Source organism: Syngnathoides biaculeatus, chromosome 20, assembly GCF_019802595.1.
Source record: "Syngnathoides biaculeatus isolate LvHL_M chromosome 20, ASM1980259v1, whole genome shotgun sequence".
NCBI classification, from domain to species: domain Eukaryota; kingdom Metazoa; phylum Chordata; class Actinopteri; order Syngnathiformes; family Syngnathidae; genus Syngnathoides; species Syngnathoides biaculeatus.
The window spans coordinates 9743108-9767867 of record NC_084659.1 but is presented as its reverse complement, the minus strand read 5'-3'; the positions used below and the strand labels follow the sequence as shown (position 1 = coordinate 9767867).

General features: G+C 45.0%; 2 protein-coding genes across 8 annotated transcripts in view; one reads left to right on the top strand and one right to left on the bottom strand.

Moving 5' to 3' along the window:
- Positions 1-19791, top strand: part of sbf1 (SET binding factor 1) — a 50408-nt gene extending 30617 nt beyond the window's left edge. For 5 of the 6 annotated variants that reach the window (XM_061807355.1, XM_061807354.1, XM_061807352.1 and 2 more), the window contains 27 exons: positions 307-419; positions 591-740; positions 1178-1246; positions 1344-1505; positions 1604-1869; positions 2635-2807; positions 2885-2958; positions 4845-5037; positions 5202-5329; positions 5830-6005; positions 8491-8627; positions 8761-8968; positions 9047-9243; positions 9379-9516; positions 9588-9683; positions 11956-12030; positions 12479-12651; positions 14025-14201; positions 14452-14553; positions 14634-14819; positions 14942-15068; positions 15148-15278; positions 15511-15858; positions 15943-16148; positions 16388-16475; positions 16574-16705; positions 17704-19791. In XM_061807355.1, the coding sequence (XP_061663339.1) occupies positions 307-419; positions 591-740; positions 1178-1246; positions 1344-1505; positions 1604-1869; positions 2635-2807; positions 2885-2958; positions 4845-5037; positions 5202-5329; positions 5830-6005; positions 8491-8627; positions 8761-8968; positions 9047-9243; positions 9379-9516; positions 9588-9683; positions 11956-12030; positions 12479-12651; positions 14025-14201; positions 14452-14553; positions 14634-14819; positions 14942-15068; positions 15148-15278; positions 15511-15858; positions 15943-16148; positions 16388-16475; positions 16574-16705; positions 17704-17802 (4124 nt within the window). In that variant the 3' untranslated portion in view covers positions 17803-19791. The remainder of the gene's footprint in view (positions 1-306; positions 420-590; positions 741-1177; positions 1247-1343; positions 1506-1603; positions 1870-2634; positions 2808-2884; positions 2959-4844; positions 5038-5201; positions 5330-5829; positions 6006-8490; positions 8628-8760; positions 8969-9046; positions 9244-9378; positions 9517-9587; positions 9684-11955; positions 12031-12478; positions 12652-14024; positions 14202-14451; positions 14554-14633; positions 14820-14941; positions 15069-15147; positions 15279-15510; positions 15859-15942; positions 16149-16387; positions 16476-16573; positions 16706-17703) is intronic. The other variant, XM_061807353.1, reaches the window with a different exon arrangement.
- Positions 19792-20441: 650 nt separating this feature from the next.
- Positions 20442-24718, bottom strand: cbll1 (Cbl proto-oncogene-like 1, E3 ubiquitin protein ligase). 2 transcript variants are annotated; one of them, XM_061807377.1, is made up of 6 exons: positions 24162-24718; positions 23153-23323; positions 22978-23081; positions 22729-22812; positions 22552-22625; positions 20442-22269 (listed from the first exon to the last, which is right to left on the bottom strand). In XM_061807377.1, the coding sequence occupies exons 1-6, from the start codon at positions 24172-24174 to the stop codon at positions 21300-21302; spliced, it is 1416 nt and encodes a 471-aa protein (XP_061663361.1). In that variant the 5' UTR covers positions 24175-24718; the 3' UTR covers positions 20442-21299. The 2 variants fall into 2 exon arrangements, with proteins under 2 accessions (XP_061663361.1, XP_061663360.1); XM_061807376.1 differs by lacking the exon at positions 24162-24718 and adding an exon at positions 23768-23895.
- Between the last annotated feature and the right edge of the window lie 42 nt (positions 24719-24760).

The window sequence follows — 24760 nt, the reverse complement described above, 5'->3', positions numbered from 1 at the left end:
CCCCTAAAATCCAGGGTTGTCAAACCAGCGCCCTGTGGTGCATATAGAGAGAAGCACAATTGTTCATAATACAAAATAAAAAACATTCCTTAGATGAGTGCATCATATTTCTCATTGAATGACCCTCAGAGGACTTCAATGACTCCTAATAGGGAAAAAGTTCCCAACCCCCAAGTTTTTGGAGGTGCAAGTTAATCATCACCACTTCCTGCCTCCACCGTCTCGCCCTCTCCCAGCATGTGTTTAATGGGCTTCATTTTGAAGTGCCACGGTGATAAATGAGCTACACGTGTCCCGTTTTCGCAGGAGACACTGTGGACCGGAACAGCAACGTGATGGCCAACAGCGCCCGTCGGCTGGAGGTCGTCAGGAACTGCATCACATATATCTTCGAGAACAAAATGCTGGAGGCCAAAAAGGTATGAATGTTTTCTGGACGAAAGTGCTCTTTTTCCAGTTCTGGAAATTCTGCTGCAAAACTCCAAAGTTGTACAAAGATGTTAGTTTTGTGTCGTGTACTTAATTCAAGTCATGCCAGTATTGTCAAGTTGCAAAGCGCAGTGGCTCAAGTCTGCGCCTTCCTTTTGCAGCTGATGCCAGCAGTACTGCGGGCTTTGAAGGGCCGAGCGGCTCGGGTGTGTTTGACCCAAGAGCTCAATCAGCACGTCTTGCAGAACCGGGCGGTTCTGGATGACCAGCAGTTCGACTACATCGTCCGAATGATGAACTGCACGTTACAGGTCTGTTACCACTTTTACTCTGCGATTGGATTTGTAGCGTGATTTGCTTTGGGTTCCAGCAGGTAAAACTAGTATAAACATACGAGACCACTTGAGTGCGCTACTGCCCTGTACGTCACTTCCTGCTTCTTCTCGAAAACAAATCCCTCGGGAGGATTTTCATGGCAGGAGTTACAAAAAGCCACATACGTCAAAATCGTGTTTTGTAGTGACAAAATGGATGGGTCCATACTGGCTGCCGTTTTTTTTTTTTCATGAATAGCATCCTAAAAATCATGCATTTCATGACAGTGGACCTTTAAAATATTCCAGCAATCAAGGCCTCCACCCTTCTACAATGTAGTCAAAACAACTCCCCTGGCAACTCTTTGTGTAACGACACTATGCAGTATTTTCTATAAAACAATTCACAGGCATCATATTCTGTTTCTGTGTAGGATTGCTCGCATATGGACGAACACGGCATTGCAGCGGCCCTTCTCCCATTGGTTACAGCTTTTTGCAGGGTACTTTTATCAGCCGAGATTGTAATTACACTGAAGAAAGCTTCACATTGTGTGTTTCACATGGACTGTCGCGCTCTTGTTTTTATCGGTCTGACAGAAATTGGGGGCAGGCATCACTCAGTTTGCGTACAGCTGCGTACAGGAGCACACGGTGTGGACCAACATGCAGTTCTGGGAGGCCATGTTCTACAGCGACGTCCAGAACCACATTAGGGCGCTTTACCTGGAGTCAGACGATGGAGAGTATCAGAACCAAACGGTGAGTACAGCTGCTAGGCTAATGTCGGTCAACACATTTAACGCTTTGCAATTTCATAATGATCCAGCACCAACAAACCCAATGCAATTTATCCTCAGGGGCAGCAGGAGTCATCGGGCAGCGAGCGGGAAATCAGCGCGCTGGAGCTGGCGTCGGAGCAGAGCCGCCTGTGGCCGACGCTCGGCAAGGACATGCAGACGGAACGCGTGCAGAAGGAAGAGAGCACCGTGTTCAGCCAGGCCATCCACTACGCCAACCGGATGAGCTACCTGCTGCTGCCGCTGGACACCAGCAAGAACCGTCTGCTGAGGAACTCGGCCCTCGGGGACATGGAGAGCGTCAGCAACAGCTACGTAACCAACAGGTAGGGATGGAATCAGTTTCTATATGGGTCAGTACTTTTTGGCCCCTGGAGATGATGCTCCTTCAATGTATGAAAAGTGTATGTGCAGTAATAAGTGAAATTGTAGACCTGATAATGAAAGTGAGCAGTTAATAAGCCTGATAATGTTTCATGAAAGATTTCATTTCCAGTATGTTGGTATAAGATAAATGTGTATTTTGACACTTTTTCTGTACTTATTTTTCATATTCCATAAAATAAATATTTTTGTGGATTGATGCTTTTGCTCAATTTAAGTAGTTGTTCATTTGAAAAGTTAATATATAATATAATTTTCTATTAGGTTTTCCTTCATTTACACAAATGGGCAAATAATAAAGGTTGTGCATATTTTTTCTTTATTCCAACTCCTATTTGTTATCCCTCTCAACCCCAATCAGGATATTGGTTGCAATTTCAGGAGCAATATTTTTACTCTCTCTTTATCTATCCTTTGTTGATTTTTAATAGATCCAAGGTTATGAATAATACTTGTAAATTGTTTTTTTTTCCTAATCTGGTTTCTGTCAAGACTGGGATCTTTAACATGAATTAAGTGAATTCCAAAATCGAGACTTAATTTATCACAACATATCAAAACAGTCCCCAGATATTTAGTAATTTTGAAATATGTCAAATGGAACTCAGCAGTTAAAATGTTAACGTGACCATAAAACAACTTGTAGAAACGAGGAAAAAAAAAAACTAAACAAATTTCAAAGCCTCTGTCTTTTTTTGGTCCCGTAGTATTGCAGGGAGCATGGCGGAAAGTTACGACACTGAGAGCGGCTTCGAGGATGCCGAGAGCTCGGACGTGGCCAACTCGGTGGTGCGCTTCATCAACCGCTTTGTGGACAAAGTTTGCAATGAGAGCGGCGTGACCAACGAGCACCTTAAGGCTCTCCACACCATGATTCCGGGTACCGTTCTCCACATGAAATAGATCGCGTTCAAAGAATTCGTCGTCCGTACTGACGCTTCTGCGGTTTGATTGCAGATATCGTTCAGATGCACATCGAGACGTTAGACGCAGTCCACCGCGAGAGCAAACGACTGCCGCCGATCCAAAAGGTAACCAATTCCTATTTTTACGCCCCGCCGGAGAAAAGCCACGCGGAGCGAGCCCGGCCGGCCCAGCCTACTTCCCTCTCCACCAATCCGTACCGCTCAGACCCGCGGTGTCACGCCAGGTATGTCTGTGGCTCCCAAGGACGACTGAGCAAAGCATGCTGGGTGATGATTGCTCTGCCTAGTGTGCCGTTTGCCATGTCCTGAGCTAACGTGCGTGCCTTCATTTGGAAGGATGCCGTCATTTGGTGTGATGGAGAGGGACGGGGGCTGAGCTCAGTGTAAACCAAATTTAGCAAAATAAATAAATAAATAAAAACCACTGTTCAGTCAGTATAAATTTCATCATGGGCTGAGATAAACCTTATCAAGTTCTGTAAAACGCAAAAGATAATTGCAATGTGGACGTTTGGCTTAGGGCACGTTTTCCTTAAGTGACTGAATCTGATTCTGACTGAACTTTTGGGTGTTCTTGGATAACTAACCCACTGAACATAATATAATGTACTCTAGTGATAATCTTAATATTATAACACTATTATATTATTATTACATATTATAATATATTTTTGTCTCATTGTGTCAAGCCAGCCATACTCACATGCCTGGTTGTGCAGCATGAGGGAGTCGTATGTGAGAGAGTTGTGAAACATGTTTGGTGCAACATACTTGGATGTTAAGTAAAAATTCAGTATTCGGGGTAGGAATAAGAGAGTAAAGCAGTTTACATCTACTGATTTTTAAAATGTGTGCGACCCATATACAACGAGAAAAAAAAATCCGCAAGGGTGCGTTTCCTGCTTTTATGGTGCATGCTGTGTAATCGAGACGAGCAAAACTCCATGCACATAACGATATCTCCATGAAAATCGTGAATCTCTCGGCCCCCAAAGCAGGTATCTGTTGCGGTGTTAAGATGAACCTGGTTCAGATTGATGCAAATAAAAAGAAGATAAAAAGAGCAGTAGTAGAAAAAGTACTGTTAGAAAGTGGGCTAATTGTTAGCTTGTCCGGTAACGACAGTGTGTTTGCATATTCTATCTCTGGCATTTTTGGCGTATTATCAATCGGAAAAACATGTTCAGTTTCATCCCAATTATTGGTGTGCACATACTCGTCCCTATCATTCTTTTTCATTTCATTTTCAACTCAGATTCATGGGGTCTGTGGTTCTTCCCAACTCTGTTTTCAGCATGCATGTCCTAATTTGCGATCATAATTTTTGAGCATGTTTATTGTAGGGATAAAACAATTAATTGACTAATTTGATGCTCTCTGGTTTAAACCTTTGCAGAGATGGTTTTTGCGCATGGACAAATTTTACTGTGGACCGATGCACCTCTCTGTAGAAAAAAGTTCCTGAAATGGTGATGAGCTAGCTAGCTAGTGTAAACAACAGCACATATACGACTGCTGGGGCAATGTCCCACAAACATACTAAACTAATAATATAATATTGCTGCCGCTGATTCGAATATTTGCACGCAAGTGGTCAGGAATAGACGTAATCGCTGGTGCACTTTGAATCGCTCGACTGAACAAAAGAAATAACCATAATAATAAACGACCACATTTATACACGAGCGTCTGTGGTCCTCCACTGACGGCCAGTTGCGCAACACGCTGACTGGGTCATTGTAAGTTGTTTTTTTTAACATCCGCATAATTAATACAATTAACTGACATCCGAAGACATGGTTTCTAATACCACCCCAGTTAAATAAAAGGTATGTTTATGAAAAGAGATTATGGCAGGAGTGGTAACGTGCATGGTTCCTGTTCTGTTTGTCGCTTTCTCCACTTTCAGCCCCTTTGGCCTCGTTTGTGTTCATTCAGGTTCGGCGTCATTAATCCCGATGTCTCCCTCTGTCTCTGCTCTCTCATCCCAGCCCAAGCTGCTGAGGCCGACCCTTCTGGCAGGCGAGGAACTGGTGATGGACGGCATGCGCGTTTACCTCATCCCAGACGGGCGCGAAGAGGCCACGGGGACGATGGGGGGGCCGCCCCTGCTGCCCGCGGAGGGAGCCATCTTCCTCACCACATACCGGCTCATCTTCAAGGGGACTCCCACCGACCCGCTGGGTGAGAGGCTATACACTCCACGTGCCATGTGCAAATTGGACCCGTGTCTACTAAAATGGAATTTAGATTCACGGTGTTAAATAAAGGAAAATAATGTAACAGAAATCTTGAAACTGAAATTGTACACCCGCTAAATGTATTTATTACGGGCTTCCCTCCTGCAGTGGGCGAGCAGGTGGTAACGCGTTCCTTCCCCATCGCATCATTGACCAAGGAGAAGAGAATATCTGTCACTTTGCCCATGGAACAATTTGTTCAGGAGGGGTTACAGCTACGGTCCTGCACCTTCCAGGTATTGTAGAAATATCAACAATTCTGTGTTGGTGAATCATTTCCTTTACTGCCCAGATGTATAATTACATTATTTTGACTTTGAATTCAATTTGCTTAATTTTTGTGGGATTTACAGCATTCGTATTTTTCCATCTTACCTGGACATTACGCTAGTGAAGGTATGAACAAAGGAAGTGAATAAACTATTTTCTCCCGGGTATGCATAGAGGGTAGAAAAAAAAATGAAGATGAAGCAGTCTTGCGTAAAAATGTTCCTTTGGCACCATCTTATGGCATCTTGGTGCCAGGCGCTACTTTTGAACATAGGAAAACTGCCTCATTGACTCAGGCCATAGCATTGTCTAATGGATAAAGTGTTGCCGCCATCTTGTGGTCTGTAGTCAAAGAAAGGTTTTTCTGTGATGATCAGTATCACAATTTTTTACTACTGTCTTCTTAAAAATGCCTGTTGTAGCCGACTTTAACTAATAGTTTGGCACGTGTTCTCTCTGTCTGCAGCTGATGAAGATAGTGTTCGACGACGAGGTGGCGGCTGACCTTGCGGAGGTTTTCAGGAAACACATGCACAAGCTACGCTACCCCCAGCACGTGCAGGGAACGTTCGCCTTCACCGTCGGTCAAAGCGGCAAGTTGGTGGTGGAGCACAAGGCCAAGGACAAGAACCAGTCACTCAAGTATGAATGCCTGAATTGGACCAAACATTTGATATTTTTGAAAAATAACACCACATTCCACTAGTACTAAATTATAGAGTAATGTATGAAATGACCTTTGTCCAAATTTGGTCAATTGACCCCTCCGTACAGGGCACTTAACCACGCCTCCCGAAGTGACCTCACGCCACGTGCGCTCATGTAAGACAAACAGTAAAAATGGCAAATACAATACAATACATTCTGAGCTGAGACAGACTCTATGCTTCTGATTTCATTCAAATCAACGATATATTATAGATTCTAAATACAATACATTCTGAACTGAGAGAGACGCCATGCCTCTTGATTTCATTCAATCATTCACACGTAGCAATGTTATGCTAGCGAAGAACGTCTCATTCATTTATACGAGACTTGTATTAAAAATCAAATTTAGGGCATATCTTCGTGCATAGCTTCGGCCGCGAGCCAGCAAGCCAGCAAGAAAGCGACACGTTTGTGCAGTCCGATCATCGCTAAATATCGCTCGACAAAGAATAAGTGTGTCAATCGTTCACACGTAGCGGTGTTATGCTACCGAAGAACGTCTCATTCATTTATACGAGACGTGTATTAAAAATCAAATTTAGGGCATATCTTCGTGCAAACAGAGTCTGGTTAAGCTTCGGCCGCGAGCCAGCAAGAAAGCGATACGTTTGTGCAGTCCGATCATCGCTAAATATTGCTCGACAAAGAATAAGTGTGTCAATCGTTCACACGTAGCAGTGTTATGCTAGCAGAGAACGTCTCATTCATTTATACGAGACGTGTATTAAAAATCAAATTTAGGGCATATCTTCGTGCATAGCTTCGGCCGCGAGCCAGCAAGCCAGCAAGAAAGCGACACATTTGTGCAGTCCGATCATCGCTAAATATCGCTCAACAAAGAATAAGTGTGTCAATCGTTCACACGTAGCGGTGTTATGCTAGCGGAGAACGTCTCATTCATTTATACGAGACGTGTATTAAAAATCAAATTTAAGGCATATCTTCGTGCAAACACAGTCTGGTTAAGCTTCGGCCGCGAGCCAGCAAGAAATCAATATGTTTGTGCAGTCCGATCATCGCTAAATATCGCTCGACAAAGAATAAGTGTGTCAATCGTTCACACGTAGCGGTTTTATGCTAGCGAAGAACGTCTAATTCATTTATTCGAGACTTGTATTAAAAATCAAATTTAGGGCATATCTTCGTGCAAACACAGTCTGGTTAAGCTTCGGCCGCGAGCCAGCAGGAAAGCGACACATTTGTGCAGTCCGATCATCGCTAAATATCGCTCGACAAAGAATAAGTGTCAATCGTTCACACGTAGCGGTATTATGCTAGCGAAGAACTTCGAATTCATTTATACGAGACGTGTATTAAAAATCAAATATAGGGCATACCTTTGTGCAAACATATGTGTTCCGGTTGATATTAGATGGATTTAGTTGATGATGCGGTCTTCCACAAAGTTTGATCCATCAAAGGCATTTTTCGTACTGGGTCTTCAGTTTTGGAAATGGTACGAATTGAACTCCACCAACTAGCCTTTCAGGATACCTGTCGTGACTATTACAAAGTCCGTGACTACACCTCTTAACCATATTTTTTGTTAACTAACCCAAATACGCGATAAAACGCTAACAAAACCTATACTGGACCATTCAATGTTGTCTGAGAAAATGGCGGGAGCAAAAACGGGCTTTGGTTTATGCAGATCTCTGGCCTTTGATTGGTCAGTGACGCGGATTGCGCAATATCCACAGAGGGGTTAATTGCCATTTTTTTCACAAATCAATACTATAATATACTGTTATTTTGAGCGATATATTTTTTTAACAATTTGACAATGATCCTAGTAACTTCTACCTTAGTGAGAAATTTGGATAGGGGTGTTATTACTTGAACAATTTAAAAAAAAAAGAGAGAAATGGCAGGCATTTTTCATTTTTAGACAATATACACCTGGGGAGCGTGGTGGATCACCTGGTAAAGCGTTGCCCTCACAGTTCTGAGTACCTGGGTTCAATCCCGGCCCCGCCTGTGTGGAGTTTGCACGTTCTCCCCGTGCCTGCGTTGGGTTTCTGTGGTGACTCCGGTTTCCTCCCAGATCCCCAAAACATGCAACATTCATTGGACACTCTAAATTGCCCCTAGGTGTGATTGTGAGTGTTGTCTGTTTCCATGTGCCCTGCGATTGGCTGGCCACCAGGTCCAGGTGTACCCCGCCTCCTGCCCGTTGACAGCTGGGATAGGCTCCAGCACTCCCCGCGACGCTCGTGAGGATAACCGTCAAAGAAAATGGATGGATGGATATACACCTGATCATAAAATAATACAACGAATCTACATTTTGAGCGGGGATGAAGAATTTGGGATTTCACTGTCTTTTACATTTATTGTCTCCTTATGCCCTGGAACTGTCCGACATTTTAGTGACCCAGCATAACGAGGGATTTGTGGACATCTTTGTTTCTCAAAGGACCCTTTCCAAAAACCTGGTCAAGAGCGCCAAGCGGACAATCGGCCGTCAGTACGTGACGAAGAAGAAATACTCTCCACCTACCTGGGAGAACAGGAGCAGCTTTCAGTCAGAGCTGGATGAGGATGAAATTTCAGGTGTGCTCAAACTCACTTCAATCCTCTTTAATAAATCGATTTTGTAAACTCGTGTTGAATTCCTTCGGCCAATTTCCAAGATTAAAAATACCGACAACATGTTGAATTTGTGTATCTGCTTATGTGTCCGCAGTCTCAGAGGAGGTGGATCAGAACTCCCTCACGCTCTCCTCCACCATCCGCTCGTCAGACAGGCAGACGATGAGCAACGTAGTGGAGCGAGCGTGCTGCCGCGACTACCAGCGCATGGGACTGGGCACGCTCAGCAACAGCTTGACCCGCTCCAAGAACGAACCCTTCCGTATTTCCACGGTCAACCGCATGTACACGGTGTGCAGGAGGTGAGTTGCGGCAAATCAAAACGCGGAGGGTCGGCGTGACCCGAGACGCTTTCAATCTTGCGTGCGCTTGCGTCGTAGCTATCCCGGCCTGCTCATCGTTCCGCAGAGCATCCCGGACTCCACCATCCAGAGAATCTGCCGCTGCTACCGGCAGAACCGCTTCCCCGTGGTTTGCTGGCGGAATTCCCGGACCAAGGCCGTCCTCCTGCGATCGGCGGGCCTCCACGCAAAAGGGGTAGTGGGCTTTTTTAAGTCTCCCAATGCCCCAACGTCAGGTAATTATTTTCGCCATGTAGGGATTTTATTTCATTGTGTAAGCTTTTTCAAATGACTCGTATAATGCCTTTAGCCTTTTTCTCTCTCAATGAAGTTTGAATGTGTGGGAAAAAAAATTGACTGTCTGTGTGCAGTGCCCTCGCAGGCGGACTCCACCAGTCTGGAGCAGGAGAAATACCTGCAGGCCATTATCAGCTCCATGCCCTCTTACAGCGAGAGCAGCGGCAGGAACACGCTCAGCGGCTTCACCTCCACTCACATGAGCGCTTCGGGTGAGTGCGACTCTCAGCGCGGCCTTCCGGGCCACCTGCTCCCAGAGCTGACCAACGGCCTTTACGCACAGACTCGTCGGATAAGCTACGGCAGCCAAAGATCGGGGCTCTGATGAAGCAGGTGATGGGCGCCAAGGAGGACGTGCCTGGAACGTTCAGCAGAGGAGGTGAGACGGTTGTGACGCAAGCATGTAGCCCCGTGTCGAAATGTGGCTTAAAATCCACCCGCGATCGACGTCTGTCGTTGTGTAACTCAGGCTCGATTTACCCCGGGGGTCACAATCGGGTAATGTGTCACGACAGCACGACTAGAAAACAATATATATGGAATACAGTGTGCCTTGACAAATAAGTTTTAATTGTGATGTACCCACCCATGTAACTCAGAAACCTCTTAAATGATCATTCCCCATTGATATGAAAGGAAATTATATTAATCCATTTCAGCTTCTCCTGAAAAAAAAGATCATTTTGGACTTTAATTTTAATCAGGAAAATAGAACTTGGCGGCATGGTGGATGACTGGTTAGCATATTTGCCACACACAGCGGTGCCTCGGTTGTCGAACACAATCCGTTCCAGAAGACCGGTTGAAAACCAAAACGTTTAAAAACTGAAGCACGTTTTCCCATTCCTATGAATGGAAAATGAAACAATGCGTTCCAAGCCTAATTTTTTTTTTTTTTTTAGCTTTTTCCTGATGATAAACTCCATAGTAGAAATACAAGTATAGTATGCTTTAGTAGTATAGTATGCTAGGCTGAGTGCATTGCCGTACCTCTAGCGACATGATCCCCAGCCTTGTAAACTTTTTATCAACAAAAGTGCAGAATAACTTTAAACAAGCAATAATGGGGGGAACAGACCTCCTTTTTTTTTTATTTGGACAGAAAGTAACGTACAAAAAAAATTACTTGCAACTAGAGGTTGGTTTAATAGAACAAAAGAAAAAAGCAATGCAAAACATCTGTTTCAAATGTCTTCGGTGGGGGTGACTCGCCCCTCTTTGACAAATGAATGAATCTAATCTAGACTGTTTTTACCGTCTTTTGAGCACCTTCCTGAAGTGGCTCATAACAACGCCATTGAAATTTTGCAGTACTCTGCAACTGGAGTTTCTTTTAAATCTGTGTACAGATTTCTAGCTTTGGCGCAAATCCCTTCCTCGCCAACACTATCCCCAGCGAGCTGCTGCTCGTTTACGAAAATAAGAAGCAACTTTTCGACTTCCTCCAAGACCTGTGGCCCCTGCTTGGTCAACACGGTTGCTCCTTTAGCAACATCACTTGCTTTGAGGGCATCCTTGTGTTTCGGAATGGTGCTGATCGTCGATTTCGCCATGCCATACTTCTTCCATAGCTCCAAAACACGCACACCAGATTTGTATTTGGCTATCAAATCCTTCTTGACGTCGAGAGTTTTACCCTCCACTTTCCTTTTTTCAGCACCAGCAGTTGTACTTGCCTTCTTTGGAGCCATGATCGGGGGTTAATATTGCTCAATTGGAATAAAAAAAAGTCACTACCGGGACATATCCGCGTGCAGAGGAGTGCGTGGGTCATCTGGTTGCGTCCCGCGCATTACGTCAATTCTGTTTTTTTTTCGGGGGTGCATTCGAAAGCACAATAACAAATCGGCGTGGGTCACCTGGTAGGGTTGTTCAAATACCGATTTTCGTACGAAAACAAAGACGTTTGAAAACTGAGGCACCACTGTAGTTCTGAGGACCGGCCTCGCCTATGTGGGGTTTTCATTTTTTTGCTTTCCCTTTGTGGGTTTTCTGCTGGTACTCCGGTTTCCTCCCACGTGATAAAAACATGTCTGGTAGGTTAACTGGAGAGTGTAAATTGACGATAAGCGTGAATGTGAGTGCGAATGGTAGTTTGTTTATACTGTATGTAACCAGTTCAGGGTGTACATCGCCTCTCGCCGGAAGATAGCTGGGATACGCTCCGGCACGCCAGCAACCCTAGTGAGGATCAGCGTTGTGGATGATGAATATATGAAAATAGAACTCGCATATTGTACTTCATAAAAACAGATCATGATTTAATGCTTTAATGTGCTGCTCCTACTGGTTTGCCTGCTTTGACTCCGCAAGCGGCAATCATATAGTTTTTCGCAGAGGATAAAGAATATATGCCTGTGAGTATTGGGATATTGTCTGTCTACATGTGTTGCTCTACCATCTGTGTCAAATATTTTTTACTTAAAGGGTTATAATACCACAACTCTTGATGCTATCTGTTAGCCCATCAATGGCATTTTCTATTATGTGTTTCCATCACGCTGGCGGGGGTCGGGTCACTCGTATCTCAGGGCACCTTTTTATAAGAATTAAATCGGAATCGGGAACTTGGACCTGCGGTGTAAATCCAGCCTGAAACAGCACCACGAGGAGGCTCAATGATCTTTTTTTTGCCTGTCATTTGACCTCAGCTCTTGGTCAAAGGGCCAAAGTCATCTCCCTCTCTCAGCCCAAAGTGTCTGGCAAGGCCAGGAACTCTACTAGAGGTACAGTAGGTCACGCCCCCCCCCCCTCCCTCCCTCACACTAATCAAATCTCTTTAACAGAATCGCCCATGTGTCAGGCATCATCCCTGGTCGTGTTCTCTATGTCCAGACTAATGGTTTCTTCTTTACTGTTTGCCAGTCTGACTTCCGCTGCTGTTTTGTGTGTGTTTGCACGCGCATGCTGCCGTTGCAGCTCTACTGTCCAGCGTCCTCGTTGTCGTTTCACTTTTGATTCTTCTGTTTGTCTACTGGCAACATTTGCATCAAACCGCAAGTAGCAAATTGGTTTCGGGTAGTTCTCAATCACTTACTTTGTGAAACAAGCATGGCTTTTAGGTTGATGGGCGTCAAACGGCGTGCCTGACTGAAATCAAAGGTTACCTGATTACATGAAATATTCTGTTTTAGTGTCATGATTCCGTCATATGTGTGTTTGCGTGATTGCCAGGGAAATGGGGGAGCATCCGAGGAGGCGGGCGTCTCAGCGCCTACAACCCGGACGTGGGGACGCGTCTCGCCGGGAAAGAGTCGCCGCAGCCCAACGGCGGGCCCAGCGAGGCCTTGTTCCTCCGCCAGCACAGGGCTTACCTCTACATCATTGGGGACAAGGCCCAGCTCAAGGTGACGAGTGGTGGTTGCATCCAAGAAAAAAAAAAAAAAATGTATTATATACTTACTCAAAAATGGCGGCACGGTGGATCAGCTGGTAAAGCGTTGCCCTCACAGTTCTGAGGACCTGGGTTCAATCCCGGCCCCGCCTGTGCGGAGTTTGCATGTTATCCCTGTGCCTGTGTGGGTTTTCTCCGGGCACTCTGGTTTCCTCCCACAATCCAAAAACATGCAACGTTAATTGGACCCTCTAAATTGCCCCTCGGTGTGATTGTGAGTGCGACTGTTTGTCTCAATGTGCCCTGCGATTGGCTGGCAACCAGTTCAGGGTGTACCCCGCCTCCTGCCCGTTGACAGCTGGGATAGGCTCGAGCGCTCCCCGCGACCCTGGTGAGGATAAGCGGCAAATAAAATAGATGGACTTCCTCAAAAATATGAATAAATTCCATGCCTCAATTCATTGTTTGACAGAAAAAAACTGCATTGTGGATACATTTTGCAAACATACACATCCCATTTATTGAGGATTTTCGATTTTATAAATACTATAAGAAAGATATGTTTTTATAAATGATTGCTCACTTTGTATAAATGGGTAAATAAACGTCTCTTACAATGATACATGTGAAAATTAACTTATTTTCTGGTAGATTTCACAGGGTAACTTATTTTCTGGTAGATTTCACAGGGACATTAGTTTCAGTTTTGTATTTATTATGTAAGCAAAAAGGACAAATGTACAGTAAGTAATATAAAAATTACAATAACAGTACATAAAAAAACAATTTAATTTCAAACTAAAAGCAAAAATTGTTCATTATTAAGTAAATTCCCATGTCAGGGGAAATACCTTGCATTTCAGTGTAATGCGGTACAGATCCATTCAAGTAATCAAGTACCAATATACTTGATATTAAAATAGATTTTATTTATCTTCAACAATAAGCAAAAGTCAGCGTGTAAATTACACCCACCCTAAAGGTTTGTAATTGCCCATCGATGCTACAATACGGTGACAAGACATTTTATTTCCATTAGGCAAGGCCTAAATGAAACTCCTCCGCTCACGTCAAAGTAGTTCCTTGGGACCAAGATGCCAGAAGATGGCTCCAATCAATATTGTTTTGTCAGACATGCTTTAGTCTTTATAACAAAAGCAGCGAATAAAGATGTTTTTGTCTTTGTGAATGCCTGGCAACCAGTTCTAATATGACACTATGTACTTAAATGATGTCATTGACTCATTTTATTCAAAATCTAATAACAATGAGCCACTCTTACTGGGGAGGAAGTAAATGTACTATAACATTTGATTGGTTTATTGTTAACCGGCTTTCTCACTCTTCTTCCATTTTGTTTCATCCGGACCGTGGTGTGTTCTGCAGGGGGGAAAGCAGGACTCCTTCCAGCAGTGGGAGGTGGTGCCCATCGAGGTATGCGACGTGCGGCAGGTGAAGAACAGCTTCAAGAAGCTGATGAAGGCCTGCGTGCCCAGTTCGCCCTCCTTGGACTCCAGCACAAACTTCCTGTGCTGTTTGGAAGAGTCGGAGTGGATGACGCTGGTGAGTGATTGCCTGTTAAGTTGTGGAATACTGTAATTGGAGCCTCTGAAGTTAAAAAAGAAAAACATTCATACACTGACGTTTATGGACAACGTGCAAGCTTAATATCCATCCGTATTGAAAGTTTAAAATTTGCCATTTGCGACGCAAATCAAAATGGTGTCAACGCACTTTTTTCAATTGGAAAATGCTAGAGCCTGACGAAATGAAGCTCCTCCCCTCACAATAACATAGTTTTTTTTGTGTGTAGTTGCACAGGGTGCTGCAGGTGTCAGTCCTGGTGGTGGAGCTGCTGGACACAGGCTCGTCCGTCATGGTCAGCCTGGAGGACGGCTGGGACGTCACCACCCAGGTTTGCGGATTCCATACACAAACCGTTCGCTTCCTCCGCGAGCCCATCCGTGACGCCCCGACGCCGCATTGCATCTGCAGGTGGTGTCATTGGTGCAGCTGCTGTCGGACCCTTACTACCGGACGTTCGACGGCTTCCGGCTGCTGGTGGAGAAGGAGTGGCTGTCGTTCGGACACAGGTTCAGCCACCGCGGCGCGCAAACGCTCGGCAGTCAGAGCAGCGGATTCACCCCCATCTTCCTGCAGTTTCTCGACTGTGTGCATCAAGTGTGTATTGCCTCCAACTGATTTCTGTAGCGTTCGTCCTCATGACGGTCCCAGCTGACTTCAGTCCGATTAGGAGTACATGCGTGGCCCGGTTAACAGTGTTTGAAATCGTCCTTTCTCAGATCCATTTGCAATTCCCCATGGAGTTTGAGTTTAGCCAGTACTATTTGAAGTTCTTGGCCTATCACTACGTGTCCAACCGCTTCCGCACCTTCCTGCTCGACTCCGACTACGAGCGCATCGAACTCGGTACCATCTTCAGTCGTGGCAATATCGCGGTTTCCTGAACGCCACTCCTTTTCGCACTGAAGTCTGACATCGTCTGCAGGAGTCCTCTATGAGGAGAAAGGCGAGAGGAGAAGCCCTCAAGTGTGCAAGTCCGTGTGGGACTACATCGACCGGCTCAACAAGAAGACGCCGGTCTTCTTCAACTACATGTTTGCACCAGAGGATTACGAGGTGAGCCCAGTTGTCATTTTTTTTTTTTTTTTTTTTTGCAGAATTTATTATTTCCCACAGGTAAATGGAGCAATTGAGTCAAAATTGAATTTGCATTATTAGACAACAAAATGTGCACGTGTGTTGCAGGCCTGTCGTACAGTACATTAAAGCGGGTCAAATTTGTATGAGCGAGTGAATATGAAGGTTAATGAAGCAGACACATCAGGAGCGGCGTTTATGCTGTGCGCAGGTTCTGCGGCCGTACACCTTCGCCTCCAACCTGAAAGTGTGGGACTACTACACAGAGGAGACGCTTTCAGAGGGGCCGTCGTACGACTGGGAGCTGCGGGGCCGCCAGGAGCGGGCGGCATCGGGGGAAGCGCCCGACAAGCCCGACAGCGGCGCCCCCAAATCACAGCGGCGCGCCGTGTGGCCGTGCTACGACAGCCTCAGCAAGACCGTGCCCGACGCCATCACCAAGCTGTTTCAGGACCTGCAGGCGCTGGAGGGCGAACTCGGCCAGGGGTCGGAGAAGTGGAAGGACACGTGGGATAAGATCAAGGCCGCTCAGAGGAACGAGAGCAAACTGGAGAGCAAGGTGTGACCAAAATATTTTGCTTAATGAAATATTTGTGAAAAAAAAAAATCATTCACTATTTTTGTTTCCTTGTTCCTCTTCCAGCCATTGTTCTCCAGCTCTCTGCTCATGTCGTCCAACCTGAGCCACCAGAGGCGTTCCCAGGGCGTGTACCTGCAGGAGAGCAGCGTGGGCTCCTCCATCAACTTGGCTCTGGACTGCGAGGTCAGCGCTACCTCCACTCCGGTGGCGGGCCGCCCGAGCACCAGTACGCTCTACAGCCAGTTCCAGAGCACGGAGAGTGAAAACAGGTACGTGTGTACTAAGGCTGGCGGATGAATCCTTTATCAACGGTGCAAATAATGTTCAAAACGACCATATCTTAAATCATTTTTTGACATTGAAATGAAAAGAAATGAATTCATTCCACTGACCCTAAAACCCTAACCAAAAAAATTGAAAATTTTTGTTCAAGGTCATATTAGCCAACCCCGGTTGTACTCTTTGTGTACGTGTTGATTCACATGGCTGTATTCCTGTGTCACTTTAGAAGTTTCGAAGGCATTTTATTCAAGAAAGGCGCTCTTCTGAAACCTTGGAAACCACGGTGGTTTGTGCTGGACAAGACAAAGCATCAGGTAGGAATTGAACAAAGAATTCAAGGAAGGAGTCGTGTCATTGTAGTCCTGAATGTTTCTGAGACTTTAATTTGTTTCTTTTTCTTTGTGGAACGCAGCTGCGATACTACGAGAGCAGGCAAGACAAAGAGTGCAAAGGTGTCATCGAGCTGGCTGACGTGGAGTCTGTAATTCTGGGGGCGCCCGCCATGGGAGCGCCCAAAAACATCGACGAGAAAGCCTTCTTCGATGTAAGTCCCTCCTGAGGGTTGTTTACGAGAGCGAACCGAGTTGCATCCAATATGGCGGCTGTCCGTGAAATTGGGAAGTGGCAGTACGGTGAATACTCGGTTCTCGAACATCCCCGTTGTCTTTGCTTTTCTTTCTTGTCATTATTGCTTGTTTAAAGTTATTCTTCACTTTTGTTGATTAAAAAAAGGTTTACAAGGCTGGGGGCCGAGTCACAGATACGGCAATGCACTCCAAGCCTCGCCTACTGTACTACTAAAGCATACATTTTAAGCAAAAAATAAATACATTTCTCAAATTATTTAATTATATAAAGTATTTAGACTATACATGTATTCCTACTTTGCAGTTTATTATCACCCAAAGCACAAAAAAAATGCTGAAAAAAGCCCTTTTTTTTTGGGCTTGGAACGTATTATTTATTTTTCTATTAATTGTAATGGGAAATATCGATTTGGATTTTGAACAAATCACTTCTCGAACCGCCTTCTGGGACGGATTGTGGTTGAGAACCGAGGCATCCCTGTATAAAGTATTTAGACTATACATGTATTTCTACTATGCAGTTTATTATCAGAAAAAAGCAAAAAAAAATGCTTTAAAAAGCCTATTTTTTAGGTTTGGAACACATTGTCTTTTTCCATTAATTGGAATGGAAAATATCGATTCGGAAATCACTTCTCCAACCGCCTTGTGGTCGAGAACCAAGGTTGTTCTGTACACGTTGCCTTGTTGTATTCCCTGTTAAGATAGCGGACTGTCATAATTCACAAGGTGTGATTTAATATACAACGCGCTCACAACTCGATTCAATAAGGGGGAAAAGTAAAACCTATAAATCTGGAGAAACTCCAAAGTCCAGTCGCTCTTAATTGGAAGAACTACTGTAAATGTGTTTTTTTTTTTATATTTTCACCATTTTAAATGAGTTGGCCAAAGCAAACTGAAACATAATATATTCAATATTCAAATCCTGATGGTTGTCCTGCCTCCCCCCCAGCTCAAGACCACCAAACGAGTGTACAACTTCTGTGCCCAGGACAGCCTCAATGCTCAGCTGTGGATGGACAGCGTTCAGAGTTGCCTGTCGGACGCCTAGAAGGGAGGGCGGCCGGGGCTCTTGTACTTGCAAAATCTCAGTGTTTTTTTGGTAGAAAATGAGAAAAATGAAAAAAAAAAAAAAAAAAAAAAACGCCCCGGTCCGACCACACGGAACCATTCCACGTCTTGTGCTACGCCTCCGGCATGAAGATTCTTCCCGACTCTCCTTCTTACTAACCCCAACCGCACCTGCCCTTCTTCCTGATTTAGCTTTGGAAAAAAAACTCCTGGGGAGGAATGACGGAGGAGCTGCCGGATCCCCATTTTGGGACCTCCTGAACGGTCACATGACGCCTCATGAAGGATTTAAAAAAAAAAAAAACTTTTTTTTTGTCTCTGCCACAACAATCTCAAGAAAGATATACTGTGAAAGGCCATCAGGATCTCCTCTGAGAGTGTTTACCAAGTGGACAAAAGCTCCCCCCCCCCACACTAACCACTAGAAACAAATATTTTAAGGACGTCAAACGGGATGGGAAAGACGGACAGTTGTCATGGAAATAACCACCCAATGTCATATTTTTAATAGAGACTTTTGATTCCCCCCTAAATATGAAGGCAACCCGAACAAAAGTAAATGACTGAATTTGTTCGCATATCCGACCAGATCGCTCGTAATCACAGAGAAGTTGACGTGACATGAACTATTCCTCAGGCTGTTCCTTTCTGAGGTTTGAATCCAGACTTCTCGTTGTTGACTTTGCATGTCCTGTGGCCTCCTCCTCCCGACATTCCAAAAAAACTCGCACGTCAGGTCTATTAAAGACTCTAAAATGACTCAAAGGTGTGAATGAGAGCGCGATTGCATGTTCGTCCCTGCAATTGACTGGTAACCAGTCCCGGGTGGAACCTACCTCTTGCCCAAAGGTCACCCCGTAAACCCGAAAAGTACGAAAAGATATTGAAAATGGATGGGTGGTTGAAAAATGAGGAAATACTGCGGGACTTCAGTCGAGCAAGAATGACCGACGGGGCGGTTTTTAATGTGTTACTTCCAAGCACCCTGAAGGCAACACTAACGGAAATTGAATGGAAATGCAGTTTTATCTTGAATTGATTTCCTCCTGTTCTTCAGGATGCGGGCACCACGGTACTCTAGCGCTCACCACGCCAGACTCACCTCCGCTGGGCTCGAATCCGGACTCCCCGTGTGGAGTTTACTCGTTTTCCCCGTGTTTAGGTGGGTTGACTGCCTCCCAATTTCCAAAATTTTAGTTAGGTTGATTGAAAACGTTAAAATGCGCAAGTGCGAACGGCAGTTTCTCACCATCTTAATGAATTGAAGAAAATGAATTGCTTGGATATCAAAATGACACATTTGTGACTTATTTGTAAAATGTGTCACGCTCAAGGCAAATGAGAAATTGGCCGGATGAATTGAATCATAATTCACTGAATTGGTTTGAATAATTCCTCAAGAAGGTACACGCAGTCACGCAGAGGGCTAAAAAATTGCAAATTCCCCTCGTAAGAATGCATTGAAGTTCCTAAATGTACACGTTCTGTTCTCCTTCAAATGGTTCACTCGTTCATTTGTTCTTCTTTTGCACACACCTAACGACTGTAAAATATACTGCTGTCTTTGTAGAATTATGAATTTTGGGGGGGGGTAGTGTAGATCTCTTTTTTTTTTTCAAGGGGGGGCTGTTTTAACTCTGTTTTGTATATATTACTCCAGATTTGTATGTAACGTTTATAGTAGTAATTTATTTAACTTCTCTCTTTACGAAAGTTCAAGTACCACTTTTAAAATCTAGGAATTCAACGTGCCATTGGTTTATTTCTGTATTAATGTGACCTTTTTTTTTTTTAACTGTGCAAGTAAACCCTTTATGTTCATTTTTTTAACGCAGTTGTCCTTATTCAGTCCCCTTTCATTCATGCAAGTGTGGAAAACGAGTGATTGAAAAAGCCTATTGCCTACTTTTTTTTTTTTAATGGCTGATTGGATCAAACTGTTGCAAGAATATAGTTGAAATAAATGTCTGACACATGAAGCCCTAGGAGGCCTTTACTTATGAATATGAGTGATACATAAGTGTTGAGATAGCTGGTCCCAGTGCAAAATTCTTTAAGTAAATTATCAGTTATCTTTTTTTAAAATTATGTTGGAAATGAGGAGCTTCATCATGACAAAATTTGTGCTTTGTCACCTTTTTGGTGCCAAAGGACTATGTTGAGGTGAATTGAGGAGCCGCATTGGGACAAAGGTTTGCAGACAATTTTTGGCATTGATCGCAATTAACTTTTTGGAAGTGAGGGGGCAAGTACTCGCTGTTTACTGTACTCTAATCAAATGTCATGACTGTACAACTGGTAAAATGTGTCATTTAATGTTGTAATGCACACACAAAAGTGTAAAGTAAATTTACTAATCATAAACCCCAAAATTCAGTAGCTTACGGAAGAGTAAAAATTGCATAAATTTCTCCATCCGTTGTCAACACCCTGAAATAATCACACCTTTTTTTTTAGTGCTACCCACATTTTATTTGCGACATTAAAAGCATAAACTGCCAGGAGACAAAAAGTCACTTTCACTCGACCTTTGCACACAAACCCACGGGGCGACTAAAAATGAAAACTGATTTGAAGAACCTCCTTGTCGAGCAAATTACATTCTGACAGATCATCGGGTGAATTTTGTTTTTTTATTGATATTGGGGTACATGGGTAAGCGGACATACAACAATTACTGTAAGCATTTTTTTGTAATAAAAAGGTGTTTCTGCTCTTTCCCAACTGTTATCTGCTCGGCAGAAAGGAGACTAAAAATGTGCACCGCGAACTGTGACGTGGCAGTTTTATGAAAAATACCGACAGTGTTTACAAACTGCAACCCTGATTTTTACTGTCACAATTCATACAAGCGGCACAGCCTAGTAGAGTTGCAAAATTGCAGGAAAAAAAAAAAAGCTGGAAACTTTCCATGGGGATAAACTAGGAATTTACAGAATTGAAAGTTGGCTCTTTATGAGAAATTTTGCGAAATGTAATTTAGTATGATACTGATTAAAAAATGCAATTACGTGCAAGTGGAAGGGGACCTTAATTGGAGTAAATGCCCAGTGCAGGTGAAGAAGACGGGAATAAAGGTAAATGCAAATGGGGGGAAAAAAGTTTATCCATCATCCATTTACTTTGCCGCTTATCCTCACGAGGGTCACGGGCGTGCTGGAGCCGATCCCAGCTGTCGGGAAGCAGGGTACACCTTGAACCGGTTGCCGACCAATCACAGGGCACACGAATCAATCAATCAATCACACCTAGGGGCAGTTTAGAGGGTCCAATTAATGTTGCATGTTTTTGGAGGGGGACCAGAGGGCCCAGAAAAAAACCCCTGCAAACTCCACACTGGCAGGGGCCGGGATCGAACCGGCTTTTCATTAAATTACCCTTTATTGCCATGAAAAGTTTCCAATGAGTATTTCCAAACGTTAAATTTACATGGAAAATTTTCAGCAATTCTCCAAGCCTACAGCCGAGTCATTCAGATTACTGATAATAAGGTCGGTAGCGACCCTGGTCCGGGTGGTGGGGGCCGGGCCCGGGCGGGGGACCCGGCATCCGCGGAGGGGGCGGCCCCCTCGGAGCGGCCCACATTCCGGGACTGAGACCTCCCGGTTGGTTGAAGGGCGGGCTGAGGGTGCCCTGGTCTTCGGGAAACTGCTGCATGGAGTTGGGATTGTAGTGATGAGGAGGGGGCCCATTTACAGGGGGTCCGGTGTGTTGGGGGGGAGGACCCGGCGGCGGGTGGTTCATGTAGGGAGGCATCTGGGCCATGATGTGTCCCGGCGGCGGGGTGATGGGAGGCGGGGCTGTGGACATGGGTGGCGGCGGAGCCTGGTTGTATACCATGTGGGGTGTCCCGGAACCCTGGGGAGGGTGCTGCATGGGGTGGCTGATGGGCGGCGGCGGGGGAGGCGGCCCGAAGTGCTGCTGCGGGGGCGGCGGTGCCATCATACGGTGGGGGTGCGACACCACGGGCGGCTGCCCGGGGTAGTCGCCCGGGCGGTGGTGGGGCGGCTGGCCCGGCGGGACCGAGGACGAGTCGTCCTGGATGGGCACGGTGATGAGGTTGCTGTGTTTGCGCGTGGTCACCGTGGCGATCCGGTACGTCTCGGGGGGACCGTCGTGAGGGCCCGGGGGCGGAGGCTGCCCGTACGGGTCGTGGCCGCCGTGCGGGTGCTGGTTGGCCAGGTGCACGTGGTTCTTGGTCACGTGGGGCGGGGGCACGCGGAAGCGCTCGGGGACGTCGGACGCCGGCGGCAGGTGCACGGGCTCCTGGCGGCCCGACGACGACGACTTGGCCGACCTCAGGTGGCGGTGGTTGACGTGGGCCTGCAGGTCCCGCTGGGACAGGTAGGTGCGCTTGCAGCCCGACACCACGCTGCACATGTACAGCGAGCCGCGCTGGCACTGCTCGATGCGCTGCACCGGGTCCATGCAGCTGTACGTGGTCAGGCTGAATGCAAAACAGCATTATTCTCACGTTGAATTGGAAATCACATTATAAAAAGTAAAATACGTCACATAATTACAGTAGAGTTCACTTGTAAATCCACAAATTTTACTGATGCATTTCTTTTTTGGTTTTCTGTTATTAACTGGAAAAACTACTTATAGTGTTAAAAAGTGCTGCAAGCCTTGTGGTGACTTTTTTTTTTTTTTTTTTGACAAAGACAACCGGGAACACTTGAAAATACTGTAATGGAAAAAAATGTATAATTTCTGCTTAAACTCTCACCCAGGGCACATCTTCTCTCCTTTCTTCTCGTGCAGCAAGGCGCACTCGTAGCAGAAGACGTGTTTGCAGGGAATCTGATAAGAGTGAGGAAGGCAAAAAAAAAAAAAAAAAAATATTAACGCTAGCTCTGCTCGGTTCGGTCGGGCCTGGGAACATCTAAACATGTTTGCCCCGTACCATGCGCCCGTACAACTGGATGGGAAGGCCGCATTTGTCACAGAAATGAATCGGGACGTCGTCTCTCTCGCCGATGAGATTCAACTGTTGCCGGGGGAACGAAAGGTGAGAATTACATTCGCGCGCACGAGAGGCAACACAAATAAATCGGTAGGTCTTGCTCTTTGTCTGCCAGTGTGCTTTTCCACTTTAACCCAAACCCGAAGACGTCAATCCAAACCAAGCATTTTCAGTCACAATATACTGTACCTTATAGTCCCAAAACAGCGGTTGCGGGTATCTCCTCTGGGCAGCAAACACATCTCCGGCTTTACCGCCAAACTCAAACTTTTCTTGCTTGAACCCGAAGTTATCTGTGTTGCACAAACGGGAAGAATTAGGCAAACAAAAGCAGAAGTTTAGCAGCCGTCGAAAAAGCACGTGCCGTCTTTTTCCGGCGCGTCGCTTTTCAGCGGTGGCCTGCCCCCGGGCCTCTGGACGCGGGGCGGCGGTTTGATCCTCAGGGGCTGCTTGGAGATGAGCTTGATGGGGATGCGCCTCCGGACGTCCGGGCCGCCCAAGCTCCCGGAGCCGTCGCTTCCTTGGAGATCGTTATCTATCAACGGTAGCAAAAATGACATATTACGACTGGACAACTATGGCGTTATACCAGGTATTTGCATGTTTGTGCAGTGAGGCGAAGACAAGAATAGCTCGCTAATACGTCACAAAAGCAGTTACCGACGTGTTGGAAAGTTTTGACCCGAGGTATGTGCGTAAAAAGTTAGGAAGGCAGAAAAGTAGGTTTCCACAAAATAAGGATGGAAGGAACGCACCTATAATGGACGGTTAATGCAAACAAATAAAAACATCGAGAAGTGTTTAGTATGGCTGCTTTGGCCCAACTTGTATGATTTTTATTTGAAGACTGTGAGGAATCTCACAATCTCCCTTTTATTATTATTGCAAAAAGGCTAGGCAAGCGTTTTCAGTATTAGTATATCGTGTAAGACCAAGCTTGTATAAAAATACGATTCAAAAAGTATCTTTTCTTATTCACCACGGTAAGCTCTTGGAAGCATCGACGGTAACTCGGTTAGCATTCCGATAGCCTTTGCATCGCCTCTCAAACATATAGAGGCGCCACAGTTTGTAGACTCAACAGCAAATTAAACTCCCGTTGTTACCATTAAAACGGGTATTTTATATTTTACTCGTCCGCTTTTGATGACTTTAAACCAACACTGGGAGGTCTCACTGGGAGTTCAAGCTAACCTGGCCCGTGCTAAACGGGAACGTTAGCTTCTGAAAGCTAACGCGATTCAGCACATTCGACAAGATCGTGGATCTGATGTTACTCCTCTCCAAGGCGATTGTTATTTCCCTACCAAAATCAATAATAATAATGAAATTAGATTAAATTAAGGCGGGGTGACTGAAGATATAACACTTACCGCTTTGGTCCATGTTCCAAGCGAGCCGGCGCAGTGCATTGTGGGTTTAAAGCAAGCGAGAGAGAGGAAGGAGGCGAAGTCATGACACATAATAAACGTTTGTACGTTGACGCCTCATGACTCTTTGTAAATGAATCCAAACTAATGTAGTAGATATTTGCATTATATAATGTATTTTGCAATTATTGTATTTGTTGTTTAATATGTTTCGGAACTCTTGCAAAATACATTTCTTTGAAAAGAAATAAACAGGTCAAATTTACAAGGGAACTACTCGAAGGCGATTTTACGTGATATATTGGTATGTTATATTACTAATATATCATAAACTACAACGTGCAATTTCTGTGGGATGCAAATATTCACAGAATTTCAGCGTGAGTTAACCCTGACCCCAGTTCCTAAGGTTTGTTGAATGAGCCGAGTACTTAAAGCTAAAAATTGTTAGAATAAGTGATTTATTTGTCTTGAGGTTCTCATGTTTTATTATTAAATCGAGATTTTTTTTCTAGCTAAAAAAATAGAAAATGCAACATTTTTCAAATTTTGTCAAAGTGTGAGAAATCAATGGACAAATGTGAAGTAGATTAGCGGAAGTT